At 43.3% G+C, this 22,962-nt stretch overlaps 1 protein-coding gene across 2 annotated transcripts in view; it reads right to left on the reverse strand.

Moving 5' to 3' along the window:
- The window catches only part of EDIL3 (EGF like and discoidin domains 3), a 238,130-nt gene extending 216,639 nt beyond the window's left edge, over window positions 1–21,491 (reverse strand). For both annotated transcript variants that reach the window (XM_021551870.3, XM_021551869.4), the window contains exon 1: window positions 21,351–21,491. In XM_021551870.3, coding sequence (XP_021407545.1) covers window positions 21,351–21,417 — 67 coding nt within the window. In that variant the 5' untranslated portion in view covers window positions 21,418–21,491. The remainder of the gene's footprint in view (window positions 1–21,350) is intronic.
- Between the last annotated feature and the right edge of the window lie 1,471 nt (window positions 21,492–22,962).

Here is a 22,962-nt window from a genome sequence, read left to right on the forward strand (position 1 = left end):
CCCCAAATGACTTACACTTTGACTTTCGTGAGCTAAATCTTAAATGATCTCCCAGATGGCTACACAACCGGTTCCAGGACGTACATCCCCTGATGACCCACATTAGATTGGTGTAATTATGGGGCAGACCAGACCAAGGCATCTGGAATTCCTTGGAAATTCCTGTCCTTGGAAATGACTGCAAAGGAGGAGGCCATGGCAGCATGAAGGGCTAGGGGTTTTCAAAACTCAGCCCAACATATGCAATACCTGTACACACCCTCGGGTCTCAATGTGGAATTTCCCCAATTTCCCCTCATTTCTCATTTTAGAGCAGAGTCTCTCCTGCTTACCCTTTTCTTTTGAAAAAATACAGGTCCTGGAACTTGGACTACAATAATTCGGATTCTTCTCCAAGACCTTTATAACAGATTCATTGCCTCTCATTCAAATTACCATTTTTCACTCTCCATCAGCTCAAGCAGTGTGGTTACAAAGCAGATTTTTCTCCCACATGAGAAAATTAGAACCAGCTGGACATGTTCAACTAGGTGGTTTAGAAACTTCATCAGGGAAAGTTTTTCCCTTTTTCCTACACGCTTCAAGGGGCAGACAGAAGAGCTCTTCCTGACACACACTGGAAGTTCTGGATAGAGAGATATGGATAAGGGAGAACAAGGAGTTGAGCCCTAACTTTCACAGTCCTCAAGAAGCACATTAAAAAGAGAACTACTCCCTCCAAGTCTTCAGGGACCTTGAATTTCTGCCATTTTATGAATTATCCTGTATTATAACAGCTTCTATGGAACAAAATAGCACTGAAATACTGACCAGTATTACTTTGCTTGCCACTTGATTCTACAAGGGGTGAGAGTGAGGAGGTGGATGATATTATGCCAGTTTTTTTCCTTAATTATTCCCCCAGGACACCTCTTTTCCTAGCCACTGGCATAGCTAATCACCCCAAGTTCTCATCTGCTGGGATTTGTACTAATTTGACATCTCTCACTCAGGCTTTCAGAAATGGGATGGTAGATTTCCAACTGCTGTTGCAGAGCACTGCACAGGGCTCTTGCTTCATTTCGATCATTAATGTCCCTTTGTGTCTCCATTTTCTCTCTCTCTCTCCTACCACGTCCCACACATGTCACCCCTCTGTGTTTTCAAAGCTCTTTGAAGAGTCTCTTAATGAATCATCAATTACTCAGTAACAAAAAGTCCAGCAGAACTTTCCATGTATTTGAAAATTTGTCACCAAAGCACTCTGTGTTTCATTCTATCCCATGTCGCCTTTTAGCTTTGGAAAGGTGTTTTTAAGAGGTCCAACAAAGCTGCTTTTCATCTTCTCTGAACCCATCCTTAAAGCTCTCTGTGTCACACCATACCCAAACCTTTGCTTATATCAGGCAATTGCTGTAGCCATTTTGACCATCACAATCTCTCTTCATCAGAAATGAGAACTTCAGAATTCTCCATTCTGTGCTCAGGTATTGTTTTTTCTTATCCTGAGGCTGCAAGATTTGGGATTTTTTTTTTTTTTTCTGTATGGTTGGTTAATACAATCCATGGTGACTGCCAATATGTCCCTAGATGCTGTGAGAACAGAATTAGGCAAATTTACTTAACTGTGGTCTTCCAAGGATTGCCATGAAAGCTTTTGCCATACCACTGGCACAAGAATTCAATACACATTCTCATAAAGAGATACAGATACACTACTCAGCCCAATTACTGCTCTTAATATTTGCAAGGCAGTTTCATGCTCAAGATCAGAAAGTGTATGAGCAGCAATGGGATGTTTTCACAGCAAAGCTTCAAGCCAAAGGATAAAAAATAAAACACAGGTGTTCTTGCACCTGCAGCAGCTCCTCGCTTCCTGCAGGATTCAGAGGGGCTGCATATGCAGGAACACAATGACATGAAAAATCTGTTTTACATTTGAGATGTGCACCAGGTAAAGGAAGGAAACCTTATCAAAGGAAGTATATAAATTCTCCTCTCTTTCTCTCACTTTCTTTGTTGAGCCCAGACCTGGACCATCCACACAGCAGGACCAATGTGGGATTTAAGGACTGGTGATCCTTTTTCTCTTTCTCCCCCTGCCACCTTTATGTCTCTTCTATCCTGATTTGTCCAGACATGGTTATCCTATTCTACCCCTTCCTCCATACCAAAGTTCATTAAGAGGATGGGGAGCATGCCATTTATGATTGTAATTGTTAAAGTTGAGATCTTAGTATGTGAAGTTTGCTGCTGGAGCTTGTAAAACTTAAGGGCTTATTAACCAAAGCTTTTCAGAGTTAATAGTGGTTAACTGCTGGAGTTAAGGCAACTGGATAATAAAGAATTCCCTTGACACATGGATGGGTGTTTCTTTTCAGCCTGATGAGAATTTATAATGAACATCTTGCCCCCTGCTAAATGGTCAAGAGCTTTGGGACTCTCTCCCTCTGGGAGGGTATTTTGGTGTGTAAGCACGTTCAGAGATCTGAGCATTAATCCTGAACACAATCCTCAGCTGAGTATTTGGGTGATAAAAGGTGCAATGTTTGCATCTCAGGGCGTACCTTCCAGAAGCACAGCACTGAAAGTTGTGCCTTTTCCTACGTCTAAGTTCTACTGACTGCTCTCAATCCCTAACGAGGGCAATCAAAGGCAATGAAAGCTGTCTGGCTTATTGGGCTGACATGTTTTCACTTTTCAAGCAAAAGAAACACTTCATACCAAACACAGCTCATGATCAACGGCCAGTAATCAAAACCATTTAATTCACACATCTCTACTTATGCAGGTTGCCATATACTGATCAGCTGTGTTTACACACTGCTTTCATTAATAAACCAGTGCAGGGTACATTCATTTTACTGGCTAATTTGCTTGAAACTGATTTCCTGAGGCAGAGCCAGTGAACTGAAGAACCTATAGGTTCTGTGAAAGATATAAAACCACTTTCTATTAGTTTTAAATATCAGCTACTTTATTATACAAAATACCTCATTTTTTACCTCAGTCAAGAAACAGGGAGGCTTTAAATTAGATAATTAATTATTAGAAAATGTCTCTTCCTCCCTCAGAGCGTAACCAAAATGAATCACCAATTCAGTTCATTTTAACTTGTTCCCTAAACACTCAGCAGAGTTGTTAAACTCTTCACATGATCACTGAATCTCAAATCTATAAACTTCATCATCTGAGCAGGAGGTTTTCATCTGAGATCTGTAGTGCCAAAACCAGAATTCATTTAAAAATTCAGGCTCATAACTTCATTCCAATGTGTTTGGAAAAAACCCATGATTTTCTGTCACAATCTGGAAATTGGACATTTCTATTACCATCTCTAGGAGGAAAATGTGCAAGATGAGTCTTTACATATTGTGACTCATTTCTTTTTCCACTTGGATTTCATAAACAAAAATAAAGGAAACTTACTAATGCAACTAAATCTTTGGTTTGGGGTTCTTACTGGCAGCCAACACAACTGCAAGACTAAAAAGTGAAAACTGCAAAATGAAAAAAAAAGAGAACACTGAAAATCACAGCCTCGTTTTTTTATGTTGCTTAGTCTACTTTATTAATTATAAGCAACAATTACAAAGTAAATGAGCAAACAAAACTAAAAAACACCAGATGCATCCTGCATGTATTAAATTTTATTTTGCCAGCATCTACATAAAATACAACACTATTCTTTCCTTTCAGAGGAGACATTGTTCTGCAGTATGGAATTGAGCAATGCTCTATCTCACACAGATACTCAAAATGAGGGTGATGAGGGGCACAAGATTTCATCCTCACCCCTAGTGAGAGCTATATTTACAGAGAAAATTATTCTGATCCTCCTGCCACACACTGCTGTCTCTGTCTCCTCAGTCTCACCCTTCTGCAGAGACTCAGGATTGAGGATTTCTCCTCAATCTGTGCCTGCAATGACACAGCCCAGGTCCCACAGGTCCCTCTGCTTGCAGGGCAGGAGATCCAGTCCTCAACAACACCAGGCTCTCCCTGACCTCACACCCATTTAAACAGTCCTTTCCTAAATTGAGGATCAAAAAACTAAACACCTGAGGGAGTCCAGGGCTTCCCTCTGGCTGCCCTGGCAGGTCTGGGACCCTGGCAGGGGTCAGGAACCCCCTGGACAGAGCCCCCAGAGACAATGGCTGTGATCTCTGCCCATGGAAAAGAGTTTTCAATCTCACAGGATGAATTACAAGCTTTGAGTGTTTGATATAAGCAATAATTAAGTGTGGCACGGGTGCAAAAGTCAAATTTCAGGATTCTAGATGAGGGGTCCAAAGGGGACAAGCTGGAGGAAATTGGGTGTGCCTTGTCCTTTTTCTCCTTCTTCATGCCCTCCATGTCTCACTGTGGTGTTGGCATTTTTCTGTTGGTTCAGGCTGGGGACACACTGTCCAACGTAGGTGACAGATATTGGCACGTTCTTGTAAATCCAGCCCAGGGAGTTTCTGGTATTTAATGTTTGTCACATCCCACTGAGGGCAGAGCCCCACACGCTGCCCTGCAGGACAGAGCTGGGCAGGGCAGCAGAACATGTGAGAGATCAACAGAATAAACAACCTGGAAACCAGCACAGACCAATTATGGCTTCTGCTTTGGCAGGGGGCTGACAGACAGAGACTTTCTACAATCTCAGAATCATCAATAGCTCAGATTCTGACAAACACCCATGCTCTAACAGGGGTTCTCCCTCCCAAAGGCAGGACTTGCCGTTTGTTGTTCTTTATAGATCCTTTTGGTTTATTGCCCCAGCATGGCCCCTCTTTGATGGACCTTGAGGGCATCCCTGGTCACCTGTCAGGGGTACTCAGCTCAGGGCACCCATGCAGATGTGAAATAAAAGAAGCCCAAGACACAACCCAGCTGATGCAAAACTCCAGAGTGATATGACTGATCAACTACTGCCCTCTGAGTCCCAGCAGGGCAACCAGGATTTGTGTGTGTCCCTCTGTCCATCCCCTGAGACATCTCTGTCCCCATGCAGGTGGAGCAGTGACAGCCCCAGCCCCGCCAGGCTCAGGACACCTCTGCTCTGCCCAGAGCCTGCAGCCACCTCTGCCAGCACACCGGGTGGCTCAGGTGGGGTTTAACCCAAACCTGCTGAGAGCCCCGGGCTCCTTCTCCATCCCCACCCAGGAGCTGCTCCGTGGTGCTCCCAGCACCAGCCAGCCTGGAGCTTCCCCTTCAGCTGGCCTCGGGGACTTTTTGGGATATGGAGCAGCATTCACCTTTGTTTGGCCACCAGGGCTGTCCCTGGGTGTCCCAGAGGTGACAGATGTCTCACCCTGCACAGGAACTGTCCAGTCCCAGCCCCTTGGATGAAATCCATCCTGTCCATCCTGTCCCACTGACCTGGGGGACATTGTGTTGATATTCTCAGTTCAGTCAGAGAGAAAAGAGAAAGATTTCTGCCAGGCTAAGCCTGGGAAAAAGTCCCAGAGGAATATAAACAATCTTGCTTTCCATTCATATTGTTCATAGATATGTTCTACCACACTGACCTAAGCCCAGTGCACCAATCAGGTGAAATGTTTTTACTTTAACACCAATGGAATTTATGTGCACGATGTTCTCTATAAAAAAGAGAAGTGCTTTTGAATAAACATCCATTTGCCTTCTGAAATTGTACAAGTCATTTCACACGTCCCTGGCTCAACAGCGTCAACATTGTATTAATTTCCTTTTTTTCCCCCCTTTCCTTAGTCCCCTGCAATTGCAAAAGCAGAGGTGGGGATGAGACGTGACACCAGAAATTATGAATTTCCAGCTTCCTCCACCATGGACATTTCCACCCACAGCTCATTTGGGGGTGCTCCCTTTCATTTCCCTCCTGTCTCACAACACAGGACTGGAGTTGTTGGCAAGAGTAAATGGCCACGGCAACACCTACACTTGAAAGACAGAGGTGCTCATTTTGGGGATAAATAATGTTACCCAACTGGCACATTGCAAAAGGGCACCCTTGCCATTTTGTAGAAAAAAACCAAAAAATTTTGTATAATTGCTGGCAAGCAGCTCAGATAATAAAGAGACTCACAGTGGTTGAGGCATGACAAACCTAATTCAGTACTGGCAGTTTTTATCTCTGTTTTTGACTGAAAAACATAAATCCAAACCAAGGAATGTACTATAGCAAGCAAAAATTTCAGAGAGGTTTTAGCCCACTCTCCAGTAGGCTTTAATACGGTCTTTTTTTCCCAAAGGTTCTTTGAAACCATAAAATTATAAACTATGTCTAGAATAACAAAAAACTGTACATCTGATCTGAAGATTTAATTATTTAGTTTAGACATAAAGTGACAGCTTGCAATATAGATAATAGTTTTGGCAAAGATGTAGACGTTAATCTAGAAGCAGCTTCAGTGTAAAGCTGTTCTGGCTGTATTCAATAGAAGTGTCAGTGTATTATTAAAATCAAGAGAAGCCACAAAAATCCATATTTCTCAAAAAGTTAAATCTGAAAAGCAACCTACTTTCAGCGTCAAGTTTGGATTTACATCTCTCAGGGCCCTTGGTCTTTGAACCACCAACTGAAAAATCAAAAATCCTGAAGTTCAATAGAGTTCAAAATGGGAAACAAGAAAAAAAATAAACCAAAGAAGAAGAAAAAAGGATAAAATAATAAACCAGAGAAAAGCAGTGGGCAAAGGTATAATATAAATGAAAACACTTTCAAATAACATCATGTTTGATACAGTGAATCTCTTGGTCTACATTACTTGCCCTAAGTGTATTGCTGCTGCACCGGGCACCAGTTCTTGGCCATTATAACTTGTAATATTAGAACTATTAGAAAGCTTTCAATTAATGGAAAGTTCCAGGAAAAGTGAAAAATTCCATGTAAAGCCTTTGTGCAAGGGAAGAAATCAGGATTTCATTGAAACATCAGGCCTGAAGAAATAAAAAATCCAGCCAGACAGACAACAATTACACCTCTTTCTACAAAAGTACACTAATAAATAAGTAAATATAGAAATTTTATTTTTTTTTTTACTCTGCCAGACAACAGTACATGCAGTCGGAAAATTCAAGGTAGTTAGTGATAAACAAACTAGGTCACTACACAAGATACCAAGGATAAATTTTACAGTTATTTTTAATGCAGGGGAACATTCTCAGACAATTTTTGACAGCCTGAGACAGCTGTACTGAATGCAGAAATCTGTTTTGTCTACAAACATCACCACCACTCTTCACTTTTTGGTGAACACTTGCAGAATGTAAATACTGGATGAAGATATGTCCTGTGTTAGTGCTTACAGATATGTTAGGAAAAGGCAAATGCCAAAAAAAAAAAAAAATTACATGGTAGAACAGCAACACCCCTTCCTTCCCAGTTAATTCGGAGACAATTCCTGCCACTGCCATTTTCAGACTCCCCGTGAGGTGTGACAGGACCATATGGGGACACACCTGTGCTGTCTAAAAACAACCCTGGCACTACACCACAAACTCCAGAGAGATGCAATGTCTTCAAATTCCTCATTTCCAGCAGGAGAATATCGGGTCCTTTATGTCTTAAAGAGCATAAAGACTAAATACTCTCCCTTTTCACCCAGGCAGAATAAACAAGAATTCCTCAGTCACTGGTGGAATGTTGCCCATGCCTTTTGTGCTTTTTTCCCCAAAGCATAAAACCTGGGTGAAGCCAAAGAGCAGGGGTGATTCAAGGAGGGTAGGAGGCAAAATAAGTTGGTATTTTATTTTTTAAACTACATCAACTTTGAAGAAGCACCTTCCATAAGGCCAATTTCAACAGATACACATTCTACCCTGTAATCTGCTAGAACAGCAATTTTGTGTCTTTTATGTTGTTCTTTTTCAAAGAACATATGTACTATCTCTGAAATCTTTAGTAATCTCTTTTCTGTATCTTAACAGAAAAGTGGGGCTGAAAAAAACCAGGCTCTTTCCACAGCTGCTTTTCCTACAGAAAAGGTTCTGAGACCCTATATAAAAAGCTTTTAAAAATTAGCCCAACTGTTACAAGATGTATATACCATGTTGTAAACAGGCCAGGCGTTTTCAATTTCAATTGTAAAAGCTTCTTGCATCTCATTTTGAAAATGAAAAAGAAATGAGAATCTCCTACATGCATGGTAATAAAGTGAGAATAACACTGAATGACATTAAATGAGAGTTCTCCTGAAACAGCATTTCCAGATTCCCTGTTTTTGAGACCTCTGAAAATCTTTATTTCCAGTATAGCAGCTCTTCTCTCACACACACAAAATGAGATGGATATTCAAGTAGCTGCTGTGGCTTCAACAGTGGAGCTGGAACTACAGGAGCCCCAAAACATCGCTTTCATCAGGCATAAGTCGTCAAAACTCATAATTTCTCTAAAAGTAGATGCCTTTTTCTACTTGATGTATCGACCTTTGTTTTCAGACTGCAGAGATGGAAGGTACAGACACGTCAAGGATAAGAGATGGGTGTAAGGACAGGAAAAATTTTGATGTGACACAAAGGACAAAAGACTGCTATGATTATGATTGCTATTCATTATTATTATTAGAGCATTAGCAGAGTGAAAGGGCAGCTTCCTGAAACTCAGAAAACATTAAAATTATCGTTTTTTTCTGCAGTTCTTTAGGTCTGCAAATGGTGCTCCTCTAGATTAATATATATATAATTAAATACCAGTGATTTTTGTTCCAGTGAAGTCGGGGTACAATTTTGGGATATTTCTCCTTCCCTCCTCTGTCTCAAAGGGAAATGTATATATAGAATTTAAAATTCTGTTCAGATTTTCCTACAAGTATAATGCTTTAACTGGAAATAAACTGGAAAAGAAACAAATGTACCCATTGTTAATTGTTTATTACTCTCTACGGGAAATTTTTTAAAAACCCACAAAAACCTCAAGAATTTGTTTATCAAAAATCCCAAACAATCAAGCAGCAGGCTAATTGGTCAAAATTGGTCAGTCAGGAGTCTCAGATACTTTGAAGAGTTTTCTCTTTTTCCTCCTGAAGTAACTGAAGCATACAATGCTTTTACACATTTTGTCTTGTTCCTTTTCCTTTCTTTCTTTCTTTCTTTCTTTCTTTCTTTCTTTCTTTCTTTCTTTCTTTCTTTCTTTCTTTCTTTCTTTCTTTCTTTCTTTCTTTTCTTTCTTTCTTTTCTTTCTTTTCTTTCTTTTCTTTTTCTTTTCTTTCTTTCTTTGTCTTTTTCTTTCTTTCTTCCTACCTTCCTACCTTCTTCCTGCTTTCCACCTGGTCTGAACGAAGGAGCCAGAGCCACATTGGCTCCCTGGTATTTTTCAAACACATTTCTTGCTTGGAATTAAGCCAGAGCAGGATTTCTAGGGCAGGCAGCTCCTCCTGTTTCCACTGAGAGCACATGGGGAGCTGCTGAGCTTCACCTGCTCTGCGTGGCCCAGGAGCAATCTTTATCCACAAGACAAATATTTGCTACAAAATAATTAGGGGAGGGAAGAAAACACTGTAATTTGTCCTCAACAACCTACTGGAATAGACTAATCAACACTGGATCTGCCCCAGGATGGTGAGATGGCCACTTTGGACTAGGAGATAGACGGAGAAATGTGGAATTTGCTCCTCTGCCTTAATCCAAGCCAAGACAAAGCAGACAGGAATGCAAGGGATGCTCATGGATCTGACTTCTGCGCATTTCCACAGGGGGGAATACACAGCTGTACTCAAGGCAGGGAGAAATCTGGCATCCTGTGTCTTAGAGTTGGTCCAGAAATGTATTTCTTGGGAAGAAAAATGTGTAAAACTGGCATTGAGAAAACTATCCATAACTCACTCCTGAAGAAACCAGCTGAGGACACATCCAGTGTTCAACATCCCTGTCCCTGTCACTTGCTTCTCCTCCCTTGTCCCCATCTCCCTTCCTAACACCATCACTGGGACTGGCCTGCTCCTGCTTTAAGCCATCCCAAGAAGGCAAACTAACAAAGAATTTTACTGTTCTGCTTAAGACCACCACCAGTTCCAAAATTACTGAAAAGCCAGTGGCAGAGAAATTAGATAGGCTTTGGCCAAATGATCAAACCTTACAGAGTTAATCATCTCAGTTTTGTCTTTCAGGAGAAAAAATAAATCTTTGGAGACTAAGGAAGTTTCCTATAGACCAAATACTTATTTCACCCCTCCCTGGCCAAACTGCTCTGGCCCACAAGTCAGAGCTGCACCTCTTAGTGCTCCACTTTTTCTCACACTCAGCGTTTTGGCTTCAGGTTGACAGAGAGTATTTATATTTATATTAATTATTAGAAGGAAATTCTTCACTCTGACATGGGCAGGCCCTGGTGCCCAGAGCAGCTGGGGCTGCCCCTGGATCTCTGGCAGTGCCCAAGGCCAGGCTGGACACTGGGGCTGGAGCAGCTGGGACAGTGGGAGGTGTCCCTGCCATGGCTGGGGTGGCACTGGGTGGGATTTAAGATCCCTCCCCAGCCCAAACCATTCCACTACTCTATAACTGTCTGGTTTTAAATTCACATTTTTATGTAATTATTCATCTTTGCTGAAAGATATTGAGGTGCACTGGAGCAATCACTGCTCTTGCTGTGTGAACCAATATAGATGTGGTGCTAACATTAAGTCAATATATATAGTCAATCACACTTTATTCCAGCTGATTTCCAAGCTCTTGTTCAGAATGTTGCTTTGATTTTTTTCATCCCTGATGGATTTCACAAAAGAAAAGATACACTGACACTACATTCCCAGCTGCCTGACATTGCTTCAATTACCTTTTTTTTTTTTATTTTATGACCTTAGTGGCATGTTGAACCACAAGACCCACATTTGGAGTAAGAGTTTAAGTAAAACCACCCTAGGAAGGAACCAGAGCATTTTTGTAATTGTGCCACACTACAAATATGCAGCTTTTCTAAGAGAAATTTATGAAAAAAATTTATCTCCCTGAGTAAGGATACCAGATTGAAGAGAAATCTGGTGAAGAAAGCCAAGGAGTCAGAATAGGATGGGCTTGATCACACCCAAGAAAATGAAAGTCATTGTCAAACAGGTTGATCTTTATCCTGAAGGGCTATCTTTAGGGAGTGCATCATTCTGTACAAGGTCTGAACGTAAAGCATTAAAAAAAAGACATTAAAGAAATTACACAAAAGCACCATTAAAGAAATATATATAGCATGCACCACAGAAGGGAGCTACTAGGTCATTTCAGCTACTTCCCATGACAACAGCACATCATTTCCCCATCCACACTGTACATTATTCACAGTATCAAGCTAATCTTCCCTTAAAATTGTTCCAATAAATAGAACTGCATGGCTTTAAAACAGTTCTGGAATGGTATCTGAAAGCAATCAGCTAGTGGGTCTTAGTTTTTAACCTAGAAAAGACCTTGCAAAGCAATCCCATGCAATTCCTCACACAAAGAAGGAATCTGACAAGTTACATTGCATGTAATAGTTTCTCCATCTCTACTTCAAAAGCCTGAGATGGAAAAGGAGTACAAAAAACCCAAAGAAAAAACAACCCTGGCAAACAAATTAAAGCAGGGTGGTCTAAAGAACTGTGATACAGAGTAATCAGGAAGGAAACTTGGATTTCTGGGGCTGGATGTCTACAATGACACTCAGCAGTGATAGAAGCTCTCCTGCATGAGGGAGAGACAGACTGAAAGATGTAAACAAATGCTAAACATAAAATAAATCTAATTTCTTTTAAATTTTTTTCTATTTCTCGTGCCTCTGCTTGGTGCATCCAAGTCTTATCTGTAAGTGTTTCTTGTGTGATCTGTTGTAGATTCACTGTTGCAGAAACCTAAGACATGGGTAATCAGATGCCAGAAATTACTGTTATTTATGCTCCGCTGTCACAGCTCTCCATAATTATGCAGGTTGACACAGCATCTTGACAATGATAGGGGAAAAAAAAGCATATTTACAGAGATTTTTTTCAGCCTCCCTACACAGAAGCTCGGCAAATTAAATTGCTGCAGCTAAAAATTAGAAATGCAGTAATCTCTTTTACAATTGGTTTTTTTTTTTTGGCCTGTCAAAAAGTTACTATTGTGAGAATACTCAAAGACATGAATATAAACGTCTCCAGTCTAAATGGTAGCTTTATCCTACAGTAGGACCATAATCTGACTGCATAAATAAATGCCTTGTGTTGTTTAGAATTGAAAACAATCAAGGAAAAAATTAGTAGCAAGGGGTGAGGGGCAGGAAGAATGAGAGAAGATTATCTGCATAACACTGAGAAAACACCCTGCTTTGCATTAAAATTAAAAAATTGGAAGCTGTGGGGTTCAAATCTGTAGTGTGAAGCACTTAGCTACCTGAGCTCATGCTGTCCCAGGTGTGCAAGAGTGAGGCTGTTCATTGGTTAAAGTGCTGTGCGTACAGAATTTCAATGTTCTGATAGAGCACTTTGGGTTAGGAAATTTCTACATCAGTTTTAATCAGGAGCCACCACTTGATGCAGAAGCTGCACCCTCGGAGGGGGTTTATGCCTCTGTATCTGACCCCACTCTCTCACACATTGTTGGAATCTGAGTATTGATGATTCTGAGATTGTAGAGAGTCTCTGTCTGTCAGCCCCGCTGCCAAAGCAGAAGCCATAATTGGTCTGTGCTGGTTTCCAGGTTGTTTATTCTGTTTATCTCTCACATGTTCTGCTGCCCTGCCCAGCTCTGTCCTGCAGGGCAGCGTGTGGGGCTCTGCCCTCAGTGGGATGTGACAAACATTCAATACCAGAAACTCCCTGGGCTGCATTTACAAGAACGTGCCAATATCTGTCACCTACGTTGGACAGTGTGTCCCCAGCCTGAACCAACAGAAAAATGCCAACACCACAGTGAGACGTGGAGGGCATGAAGAAGGAGAAAAGGGACAAGACACACCCAATTTCCTCCACCTTGTCCCCTTTGGACCCCTCATCTAGAATTCTAAAATTTTACTTTTGCACCCGTGCCACACTTAATTATTACTGATATCAAACACTCAGTGCTGATAATTCACCCTGTAAGATTGAAAACTCTTTTCCATGGACAGAGATCACAGCCAGTGTCTCTGGGGGCTCTGCCCAGGGGGTTCCTGACCCCTGCCAGGGTCCCAGACCTGCCAGGGCAGCCAGAGGGAAGCCCTGGATTCCCACAGCACATCACCTGGGAGAGGAGGCAGCAGAAAAATCCCACATCAAAACCTCCCACCTCCTCTGGGGGAGGCTTTGCTCCCCTCACCATCCCCTGAGGCCTCCAGGGTCACAAAAGCCCCACAAATCTGAGGCACAATTTTCTCTCTTCTGGGATGTGCCAAGCTCCTGCCCTGGCTCTGCTGAAGGAGCGCTGATCTTCTTGAGCCTCCTTATCCATCTGCTGCTCCTCCCTGCTGTCATCTGCGCACTTCAGCTTGCTGCTTTAAATACTGCTCCTGAAACCCTGGCTGCTAAAGCCCAGAACTTGCCGCAGTTGGGAGAGCCGAGATAATCCAGGATTCTCCACTTAAACAGCATGGGCAGAAGGATGGCTTGGCTGCACAGGAATATTCTCTTGGAAGCAAGGCACTCAAGGAAGGTGTGTGCCCGGTGTCAGCAGGGACGGGTGGCATGGGAAGAATGCAGAGACACTGCTGACAGTGGAGGGAGAAAATTGCACAGCCAAGGCTCAGACGGAGTTGGTGCTGTGTCTCAGGGCTCTGTGGTCAAAAAGTCTTTTCCTCCCAGCCCCTCAGCCAAAGAAGAAATCCAGATGCGTTGGTTTTGCTTCTCAAAGTTGTTCATTTTCTCTTTTCTATAATATTCTTTCTCTGACCTGCTGAGCTCTGTCTAGCAAGTCAGATTGGGGCATTCTGTCTGCATTCTGGGACAGTGTTTACATTTTATACTAAAAACAACGTGTACTATGTTTATAATAACGTACAAATAACTATAATTTATGTTGGACAGTGTGTCTCTACTCTAACCCAATAAAAAGTGTCGCCATCACAGTGAAAGGTGGAGGACAAGAAGAAGAAGAAGAAGAAGACGACGACGAAGAAGAAGAAGAAGAAGAAGAAGAAGAAGAAGAAGAAGAAGAAGAAGGACAGGACACACCCAAATTCCTCCATTTTGCCTCCTGAACCCCATTCTAAAAAACCCCAAAATTCTACTTTTTACCCTGTGTTACATTAACTAAAACTCTTGTGACCTGTAAATCTTCATACAAAGTTGGCAGCTTTTCCCACAGGCTAAAATCGAAGCCACAGGTGGTTTTGACTTCGTGACAAGGTCTCCAAGTCCCCTGCCAGGCCCTCAAGACAGCCAGGGCAGCCAGAGGGATGTCCTGGGTTCCCAGAGTGCTGCACGAACTGTGAGGGAAAATAAAAAGAGATTTTCTGAATAAAATAATGTCAGTAGGCAGTGCAAAAATACCATTGGCCTGTTCCAGGAAGAGGATGGTCACCTCACAGACAGGGACAGGGACAAGGCTGAGGTGTTCAGTGCATCCTTTGCCTTCTTTGACACAGATGGACCAAGAGGGTCCCAGTGCCCTGGGCTGGGAGACCATGACTGTAGCAGTGATTGTTCCCCAGTTAACCCCAGAGCTGAATCCCTACAAATCTATGGGGCCTGATGGGATTAATCTGAGAATCCTCAAACAGCTGCTGATATAATCACAAAATCTCTCTTTTTGAGTGGTCTTGGGAGTCCAGAGAAGTGCCAGATGACTTGAAGCTGGAAAACATTCTCTCAGTTTTCAAGGAGAGCAAGAAGGAGGACCCTAGAAACTACAGGTCTGTTAAAGGTATGGAGCTTGGTAAAGGTATGGAGAAGATTATTCTGGGAGGTATTGAAAAACATCTGGAGGAAAAGTCATTGGTCACAGCCAGTATGACTTCATGAGGGAAAAGTCCTGTTTGTCAAACCTGATTTCCTTTCAAGGTGACCCACTCAGTGGAATCTTTCTGGATTTCAGAAAAGCTTTCCATGCTGTTTCTTACAGGATTGTTCTGGACAAACTGTCCGTCCCACAGCTGGATAAACACATCATGAGATAAGTGAGCAGCTGGGTCATGGATCAGGCACAAAGGGTGACAGCGGCTGGGTGACATGAGACAGGGAACCCATCACTAGTGAGGCTCTGCAGGGCTCCATCCTCAGCCCTGGGCTCCTCAACATCCTCAGGAGTTACCTGGATGTAGGACTGGAACGGATCCTGAGAAAGTTCACGGATGATACAAAACTGGGGGGAATTGTTGATTCCCTCGAGGGCAGAGAGGCCGTGACAAATGAGAGGCTGGGGCCAGCTCCAGCTGTGTGAGGTGCTGGATTGTGCCCCTGGGATGGGGCAACCATGGACAGACTGGGAATGAGAGGCTGGGAAGAGTACTGGGGAAAGGTCAGCAGCAGTGCCATGGAGCCAGGAGGGACATCCCTGTCCTGGGGACACGGAAAAATACTGCTTATAATTTCAGAAGAGTAGCGAGACTACTGAACGTACTCCAGGATCTTCCTTCTAAGTTCTCCGAACTTCTCACTGGGTCTGTAGTATAAAAACAAGCCCCGATAATTGATCTAGATATTGATATAGATATATAGATATATAGATATATAGATATATAGATATATAGATATATAGATATATAGATGATATATAGATATAGATGATATAGATATAGATATAGATGATATAGATATAGATAGAAATAGATGATATAGATATAGATATAGATATAGATAGATATAGATATAGATATAGATAGATATAGATAGATATAGATATAGATGATATAGATATAGATATAGATATAGATAGATAGATAGATAGATATAGATTAGATATATAGATAAAGATATAGATAGATATAGATATAGATATAGATGATATAGATATAGATATAGATGATATAGATATAGATATAGATATAGATATAGATAGATATAGATATAGATATAGATATAGATATAGATATAGATATAGATATAGATATAGATATAGATATAGATATAGATATAGATAGATATAGATATAGATATAGATATAGATATAGATATAGATAGATATAGATATATATATAGATATAGATTAGATATATAGATATAGATGATAGATATAGATATAGATATAGATGATATAGATATAGATATAGATATAGATATGGATATATATAGATATATAGATATAGATATATAAAATTCATAATATGTAAGCCTTATGGACACAAGTCTTTTATATACAAGCCATAAAACCCCCTTTTGTCCCTTATTAAAAAGGTGTGTGGAGTGAGGGATACTATCAATAACCTCAAAGAAATGCTTTTGTTGCATATAACAAATTCTTACTTCAAATACAGAGCTGAGCATCAAGAATTCATAGGATGATTAGGTCCTATCTAACATTTCCTAAACTTCTAAGTATCAGGCCAGATGTGAAGCACATAAGTGGCTGCAATTCCTCTGTATGGTCTCTGGAGTGTAGATATACCCAAATTATAGCCAAATTATACCCAAAGTGCAGTATGTTTGCACATAGCTGTTATGCATTATGTCAAATTAAGATGTTTTTATGTATGTTTCATATGATAATGCATTCACACACACACACACACACACACACACCCCACATATAGTTATTATCTGGATTAGCAAAAGACTTTATTAGATAATTATGGTCTGCTTCATTTCTCAGCTTTCAGAACTTAAAATAGAAGAACACTCCCACTGTGATGAAAGGTAACACAGCTTGCTGATTAGAGGGAAGAAAAAGCCACACAAACAAATGAATAAAAAACCCCACAAGTATGTTAAGTCTATTCCCTCACCAGCAAGACTGAAATTTGATGAAACCTCGAAGTTGCAGGTATTGGGTTTGGACAGATCCTTGCTCTGTTCCCACAATATGAGTGGCAAAAAAGCTGTTCTACCCTCTACACAGCTTGTTAGAAAGTCAGCCATGCCCTGCTGTCACTACTCATGGTGAATTCTCCCTCAAACATAAGACCAAAGTTTCCTATAAAAAGGGAAACTTAGACCCATTAATCCTCAGACTGACATAGCACACTGAATTTAGGCTGAATTTTCCTTTACCCTAAGTTGTCTCCTGAACTTTAAATGCAAAATGTGTTTTGGTGCTCCAATATAAAACAGCATTTTCCAGAAGTTTTCATTTTGCAGATGTTAATGTTCTTACAACCCTTCTTTGGACTTGAATCCTTTGACTCTAATTTTCTGACTAAATCATCATCCAACTAAGATTTCACTATATTTTGACTGCAAAATTTTTCTGAAACTTAAATTAGTACCCATTTGTTGTTCAACTCATTTATTCAAACTCAAGTTGGGCTTCAGGTATGCTTCAGTGATGCTCAGTGTCATGGAATCACATAAATGGTTTGGGTTGGGAGGGAACTTAAATTCCACCCAGTGCCACCCCAGCCATGGCAGGGACACCTCCCATTGTCCCAGCTGCTCCAGCCCCAGTGTCCAGCCTGGCCTTGGGCATTCCAGGGATCCCAGATGTGCCAGGGCCTGCCCACCCTGCCAGGGAAGGATTTTTCATCACCTCTAATCTCACTTGTCATACAGCACCGACCATCCTTTAGGATTTCAGAAATCCTGGCTCTGTGGCTTACCTAAGTTTGAGATGTTTAAGAGACTTAAGATGAAAACAGTAACACGCCAACTCCTGTTGTGACTCACAATAAATTTGGGAATAACAGGGATTTATCTCTGATTCTTGCAGTTTCTTAAACACAGCTTCCCCAGATATCTTCACTCAGACTGAAGGGACTCCTGGCTGTGAGTTTGTTACCATTGCTATAGGGGAATGTGCTGCATAAACAGCTAATTTAAGTTATAAAAACCTTAATTAAAAGTTACTGTCTTTTGAAATAGCTTCCAGAATGGATAACTTCCTGGATTTTCAAGTGGGTGGTAATTGAAAAAATGTGGAGGAGGGAAGATAAGACAGTGACCCTTTCCCCTGTGGTGCCATTGATACACAACCTTGTATGAAGTATATCCTTTGAAACGAGACATAAAGGATAAGGACATAAAGGGCAGTGAAATAAGAGGCTGGGCACATGAAAAAAACCAACTAATACTACCAGAATGATTAATTCCAGTTATAATAATGCATGGCTTGACATCAAATTTTGTCCTAGGCTGACCAGACACGTACAGAATAAAACAGTATATCCACTATATGCTTTCTGGAGGCTATACGAGCAGTCATGGAAAATCAATTTGAATACAAATGTAATTTGTTAAAAGAACAGTGAAAATCATTATGCAGGGTCACACTGTCAGCACTTTGTACAGAAGCAGATGCTGTCCAAAGATGCAAAGGCATTCAGTAAAACAGAAGAATCTTGGTCTTTAAAAGCCTCTGTGATCTTTTCAGCCTTTCAGTATAGATAGATGAGAACAAAGCTACAGTTTACCTCTCTTGTTTCTCAGCACTTTTGCTCTTTGCAGCTGATTCCAGCTGCAGAAAGGGGCTTTATAGAAACTTCTAAGCCTCAGAATGAGTGAAGGTTCCCACTGTAATGGAGAAAAAAACCCACATCTTTGAAACACTTCCTTCAAAGTTCCAGAGCTTTTCGCTCAGGCTGACAGGATACGGTCATAAAATAGAGAATTAGACTTGCCTGTTTTCAGCAATGTCAATATAATTTTTAGGCAGACCACACATAAAAACTCAGCAGACACCTAAGTGGAGAAGCATGATACAACCCAGGCAGCAGCTTCACTATAAAGACAACTCAAAAGGTCCTGTCGCAAAAATGTTTATCATGAAGGTGTGGGATGCACTGATCTGCTGTGCACCTACTGTCCCAGTACTGCTGATGGTCAGCTTACACCATGGCCAGAGGTGCATCTCAGAAACAAAACAGCCACCACTTTTACACCATGCTTTCCTTTCATCTGATCCCAGTCTTCACTGACTGTCAGGAAAGCTAACAGCTAGTAAATCTAGCAGTTAGTAAAGCTAGGGGTTTTTTGGGGACCAAAAAAACTCTAAAAAACCCACAAGTGGTACTCATGAACCTGTATTGCCACAGGTGGGATGCACTGTGTTTCTTCCTCCTAAAACAATCTCTAGTAGTCTCTGTAGTCACTCTGGAAGCTACTGTCTGTCCATGCACAGTAAAGCACCAGAGTGCCTGGCATTCAAATTCCACCAAGGAACAGCAACAGCAGCAAATGTAAAAGCTTAGAGCTGTTTTTAAATATGTATAAAAGGGCATTGCTTATCAAAAATGCACCTGCATCTTTCTTGCAACCTAAGGGCTGGAAGTCACTGCACCCTTGAAGGCTGGTTTCATCATGTACTTGCATATAAAGACATCTCTGGAGAACAGGCTCCTGTTACAGTGCATGAGATTGCAAACTCATCAGACTGGCCAGGAGGAAGAAAATTAGAGTCTCCCATTGAGATGACTTTTTCATCCGTTACTATCTTTCAATCTCTCTCACCCTTCTCTCTCCCTTAAAATCAACAGCAGCAACAACAGCAAAAAGACAGAAAGAACCCCACCCCAAACTTGCTGACATACTATATATTTGCTCCAAACACTAAAAGAAAAAGGTGTTTTTAAGACACCATGAATAAACAGGATTTTGATCTCCACCATTACTTTGCAGAGCTCCACCAAAAAAAGCAGTTGGTCTTTTTCTTTAACAGTAGCCTTGAAAGGTAGGTCAGTGATGAAGTGTGTGACTTAACTTTGATCTGCACTTGGAATTTACCCCGAGAGCCAGGTGGTAACCAGCCACTGCACAGATGACACTTCCACTGGTTTTCATCCTACACTATTATGGGAATGGACTCATAATGTCTTGGGACAAATTCTGCACTGTTCAAAACCAGCTTTTGAAAGAGTTTTGGTTACTCACAGTGCTTAGAGTCATTGCAACTTTGAGAGGATCTATTAAAAGTAAATGTTATGACAGCCACCAAAATTAACCCACTATATCAGACTTGTCAAGCAGCATTTTGCTCCATTTCAGCTCAAAAAAAAGACTCAGTATAATTTTCTTCTGTTTCCTTTTGACAGCCAAGGACAAACCTTTAACTGAACAATCACAGTTTAAGCAATCACAGAGCAAATGGATTTTTTTCCTTCCTATTTCACTTCTGCTAGAAAACCTATTAAGTTCTCTCTGTTCTGAAGTTACCTGAAAACATGGCAGAACTGTAGACTTTAATGAGAAAACATCACAGATATGAGCTATCAGAAGTTCCAAGGAAGCCCATTGCAAAGCACTTATAGCAAGTCCAGGCTTTGTGGCTGACACAGTTATCTTCTGCTCAAAAAAAGAAAAAGACTTTGGGGAATAAGCTGCAGGTACAAGGACATATTGCATAAGCTATCACATGCTCACTGCAACTGTGCGAATGCTACCAGATTTTGAGAAGCCGCCGTGCTGAATAATTTAGGGGCTAATAAAATATTCAGTTTTCACTGATACACTGGTTTCATTTTGAAACCTCAAAAAAAAAAAAAAAAAAAGTTAATAATGAGGGGAAGAGGTCTAAAAGTCAGCGGGAATATTCTGGCACTCATTAGGACAACAGTTGTTTTGCCCCCCGAGCCTTCTGCGGAGGGGGGACCGTGCCGGACCGTGCCCGCAGCCCCACCAGCAGCTCCCTGCTCCACGAGCTCATCCAACTTTTCAATGCTAGGAGGGTAAACCCCTGCAAGGACTGGTTAATATAAATAATGAAGACAACTCCCAAGAGATCTAAAGTTGTCTCTCCGGGGTACAGTTGGCGTTTTCTTCTTCGGGAGGATTTTTGGGTTTGGTAGGGTTGTTTGATTTTTTTTTTTCCTTCTATTTTGGAAGAGGGTGAGACCCCGAGAAGGCGCCGCGGGTGTTTTAGGATGGACAAGACCTAATTAGAGGGAGGCAGCGAAAGGGTCGCCTGGCAAGAGCTGGTCGCTGCTGCCGAGATGCTCAAGCTCCCGAACGTGTTTGCAAAGTGTTCCGCGGTTTGCTGGGTCCGCGGCTCGGAGCTAGCAGCCCCCAAATTACAGTGAAGACCGCTGGCTGGAGAGGGGTGGGGGGGAGGAAGGGAAAAGCGGTGGGGAGAGCTCTGCAGATATTAAATCTTCCCAGCCGCTCATCTGGATTACATTTAATCTCTCACGGCGTTTCTTTCCCCTCTAATTAAACACAGTTTCAAAACAGAAAGAGTCTGAGGATGGATCGTCCGCCGGCTTCTATTTCAAACGCAGAGATAAGTATTATTATCATTTTTTTTTTTCTTTCCTTATGCATAATGAGGAAACGAGATCCCAGACAGCGGCACCCTGCTGAGAGCCACCTCCCCGGTCCCCCGCGCACTTGGACTCCGACTTTGCGGGAGCTCCGGCGCGACCCCGACCCCCGTCCCCGGTCCGTCCGTCCGTCCGTCCATCCCCTCACCTCGGGCGGGGCGCGGCGCCGCCAGGCTCCCGCAGAGCGCCAGCCAGGCCAGCACCGCGCGGCTCATCCTCCTCCTCCTCCTCCTCCTCCTCCTCCTCCTGCTGCTGCTGCTGCTCTCCGCCTCAGCCGAGGGATGCGAGCGGCGGGCGCTGGCGGTGCCTCCGCCCGCCGAGGCGAGGATGCGCAGGTCCGTGCCGCGGAGCGCCTCCCGGCCGAGCGCAGCCCCTCCGCTCCGCCGCCGCCGCCCTACGCGCGGCGCGGAGCCCGTCCCGCCGCCCGCCCGCTCTGCGCGCCCGCCAGGTGCCGCCGCGCCTCCAGCATGGCCCGGCCGCCGCCTCCTCTCCTCCCCCTCTTTCTCCTCTCTGCCTTCCTCCTCCTCCTCCTCCTCCTCCTCCTCCTCCTGGCCGCTGCCCCGCCCGCCCCGCGCGGATCCCGGGGGCGGTGCCGCTGGACACACCCCGGCCACGCCCGCCCGCGGTGCGGAGGGTGCGGGATGGAGATCCGCACATGGCAGGGACCCCGCGGTGCGGGATGGAGATCCGCACATGTCAGGGATCCAGAGGTGTGGGATGGAGATCCGCACACGGCCGGGACCCCGCGGTGCAGGATGGAGCTCCCGCAAGGGGCTGGGACCCCGAGGTGCGGGATGGAGATCCGCACATGTCCGGGACCCGGCGGTGTGGGATGGAGATCCGCACACGGCCGGGATCCAGAGGTGCGGGACGGAGCTCCCGCAAGGGGCCGGGTCCCCGCGGTGTGGGATGGAGATCCGCACTTGGCCGGGACCCCGCGGTGCGGAGGGTGCGGGACAGAGCTCCGCACATGTCCGGGACCCCGCGGTGTGAAGGGTGCGGGACGGAGCCCCCGCAAGGGGCCGGGACCCCGCGGGATGATCCCTGGGATGCTCCCGCAGCGCTGCGGTGTGCCTGGACGGCGGACGCAGGTCTGCCTGGCCGGGGTTTTTCTCCCGCATGTCCTGGGCTAGTTTGGTTTTTTTGGGGGTGCCTGCCCTCGTCTATCAGGGAGGGGATGCTGTTCACGAAGGTGTTTTTCCCCCTCCGCGCAGGAATTTTGCCCTCCACAAACTTCTGTCTTGTAGGTGCTGCCCAAGCCCTGCGCTCTGCCGAGCGCTGCTTCGGTTTAAAATCCCTCCTGAACATCCACAGAGGGAATTGGCACAGAATCACAGGATTGTGGCATGGTTTGGGTTGGAAAGGACTTCAGAGCTCACCGCATCCCAACGCCCACGCCATGGGCAGGGACAACTTCCACCAGACCAGGAGATGCAAAGATCCGTTCTTTCCACCTCCCTCCCTCCTCAGGTAGGAGTCATCCTGCCCAAAACTGGAAGGGAGTCAAAGCAAGAATGAAAGATGCGGCGGTATTTCAGAGGCAGAGGGTAGGAAGATCTCACGTTAGACCACTACACACTTTTTTTTTTTTTTTTTTTTTTTTTTTTTTTTTTTTTTTCCTACCTGGGTACATAGAGCCACGAGAGTGAAAAAAGTACTAATTTCCTATTGGGCGTCAAAAGGCTCTTCAGATATTTTATATCTGTAATTTGCATCCCGTCTACATGCCTTCATGGTGAAAGACCACGTATAAATATTAT

This window comes from Lonchura striata, chromosome Z (genome assembly GCF_050655825.1).
Source record: "Lonchura striata isolate lonStrDom1 chromosome Z, ASM5065582v1, whole genome shotgun sequence".
Classification (NCBI taxonomy): domain Eukaryota; kingdom Metazoa; phylum Chordata; class Aves; order Passeriformes; family Estrildidae; genus Lonchura; species Lonchura striata.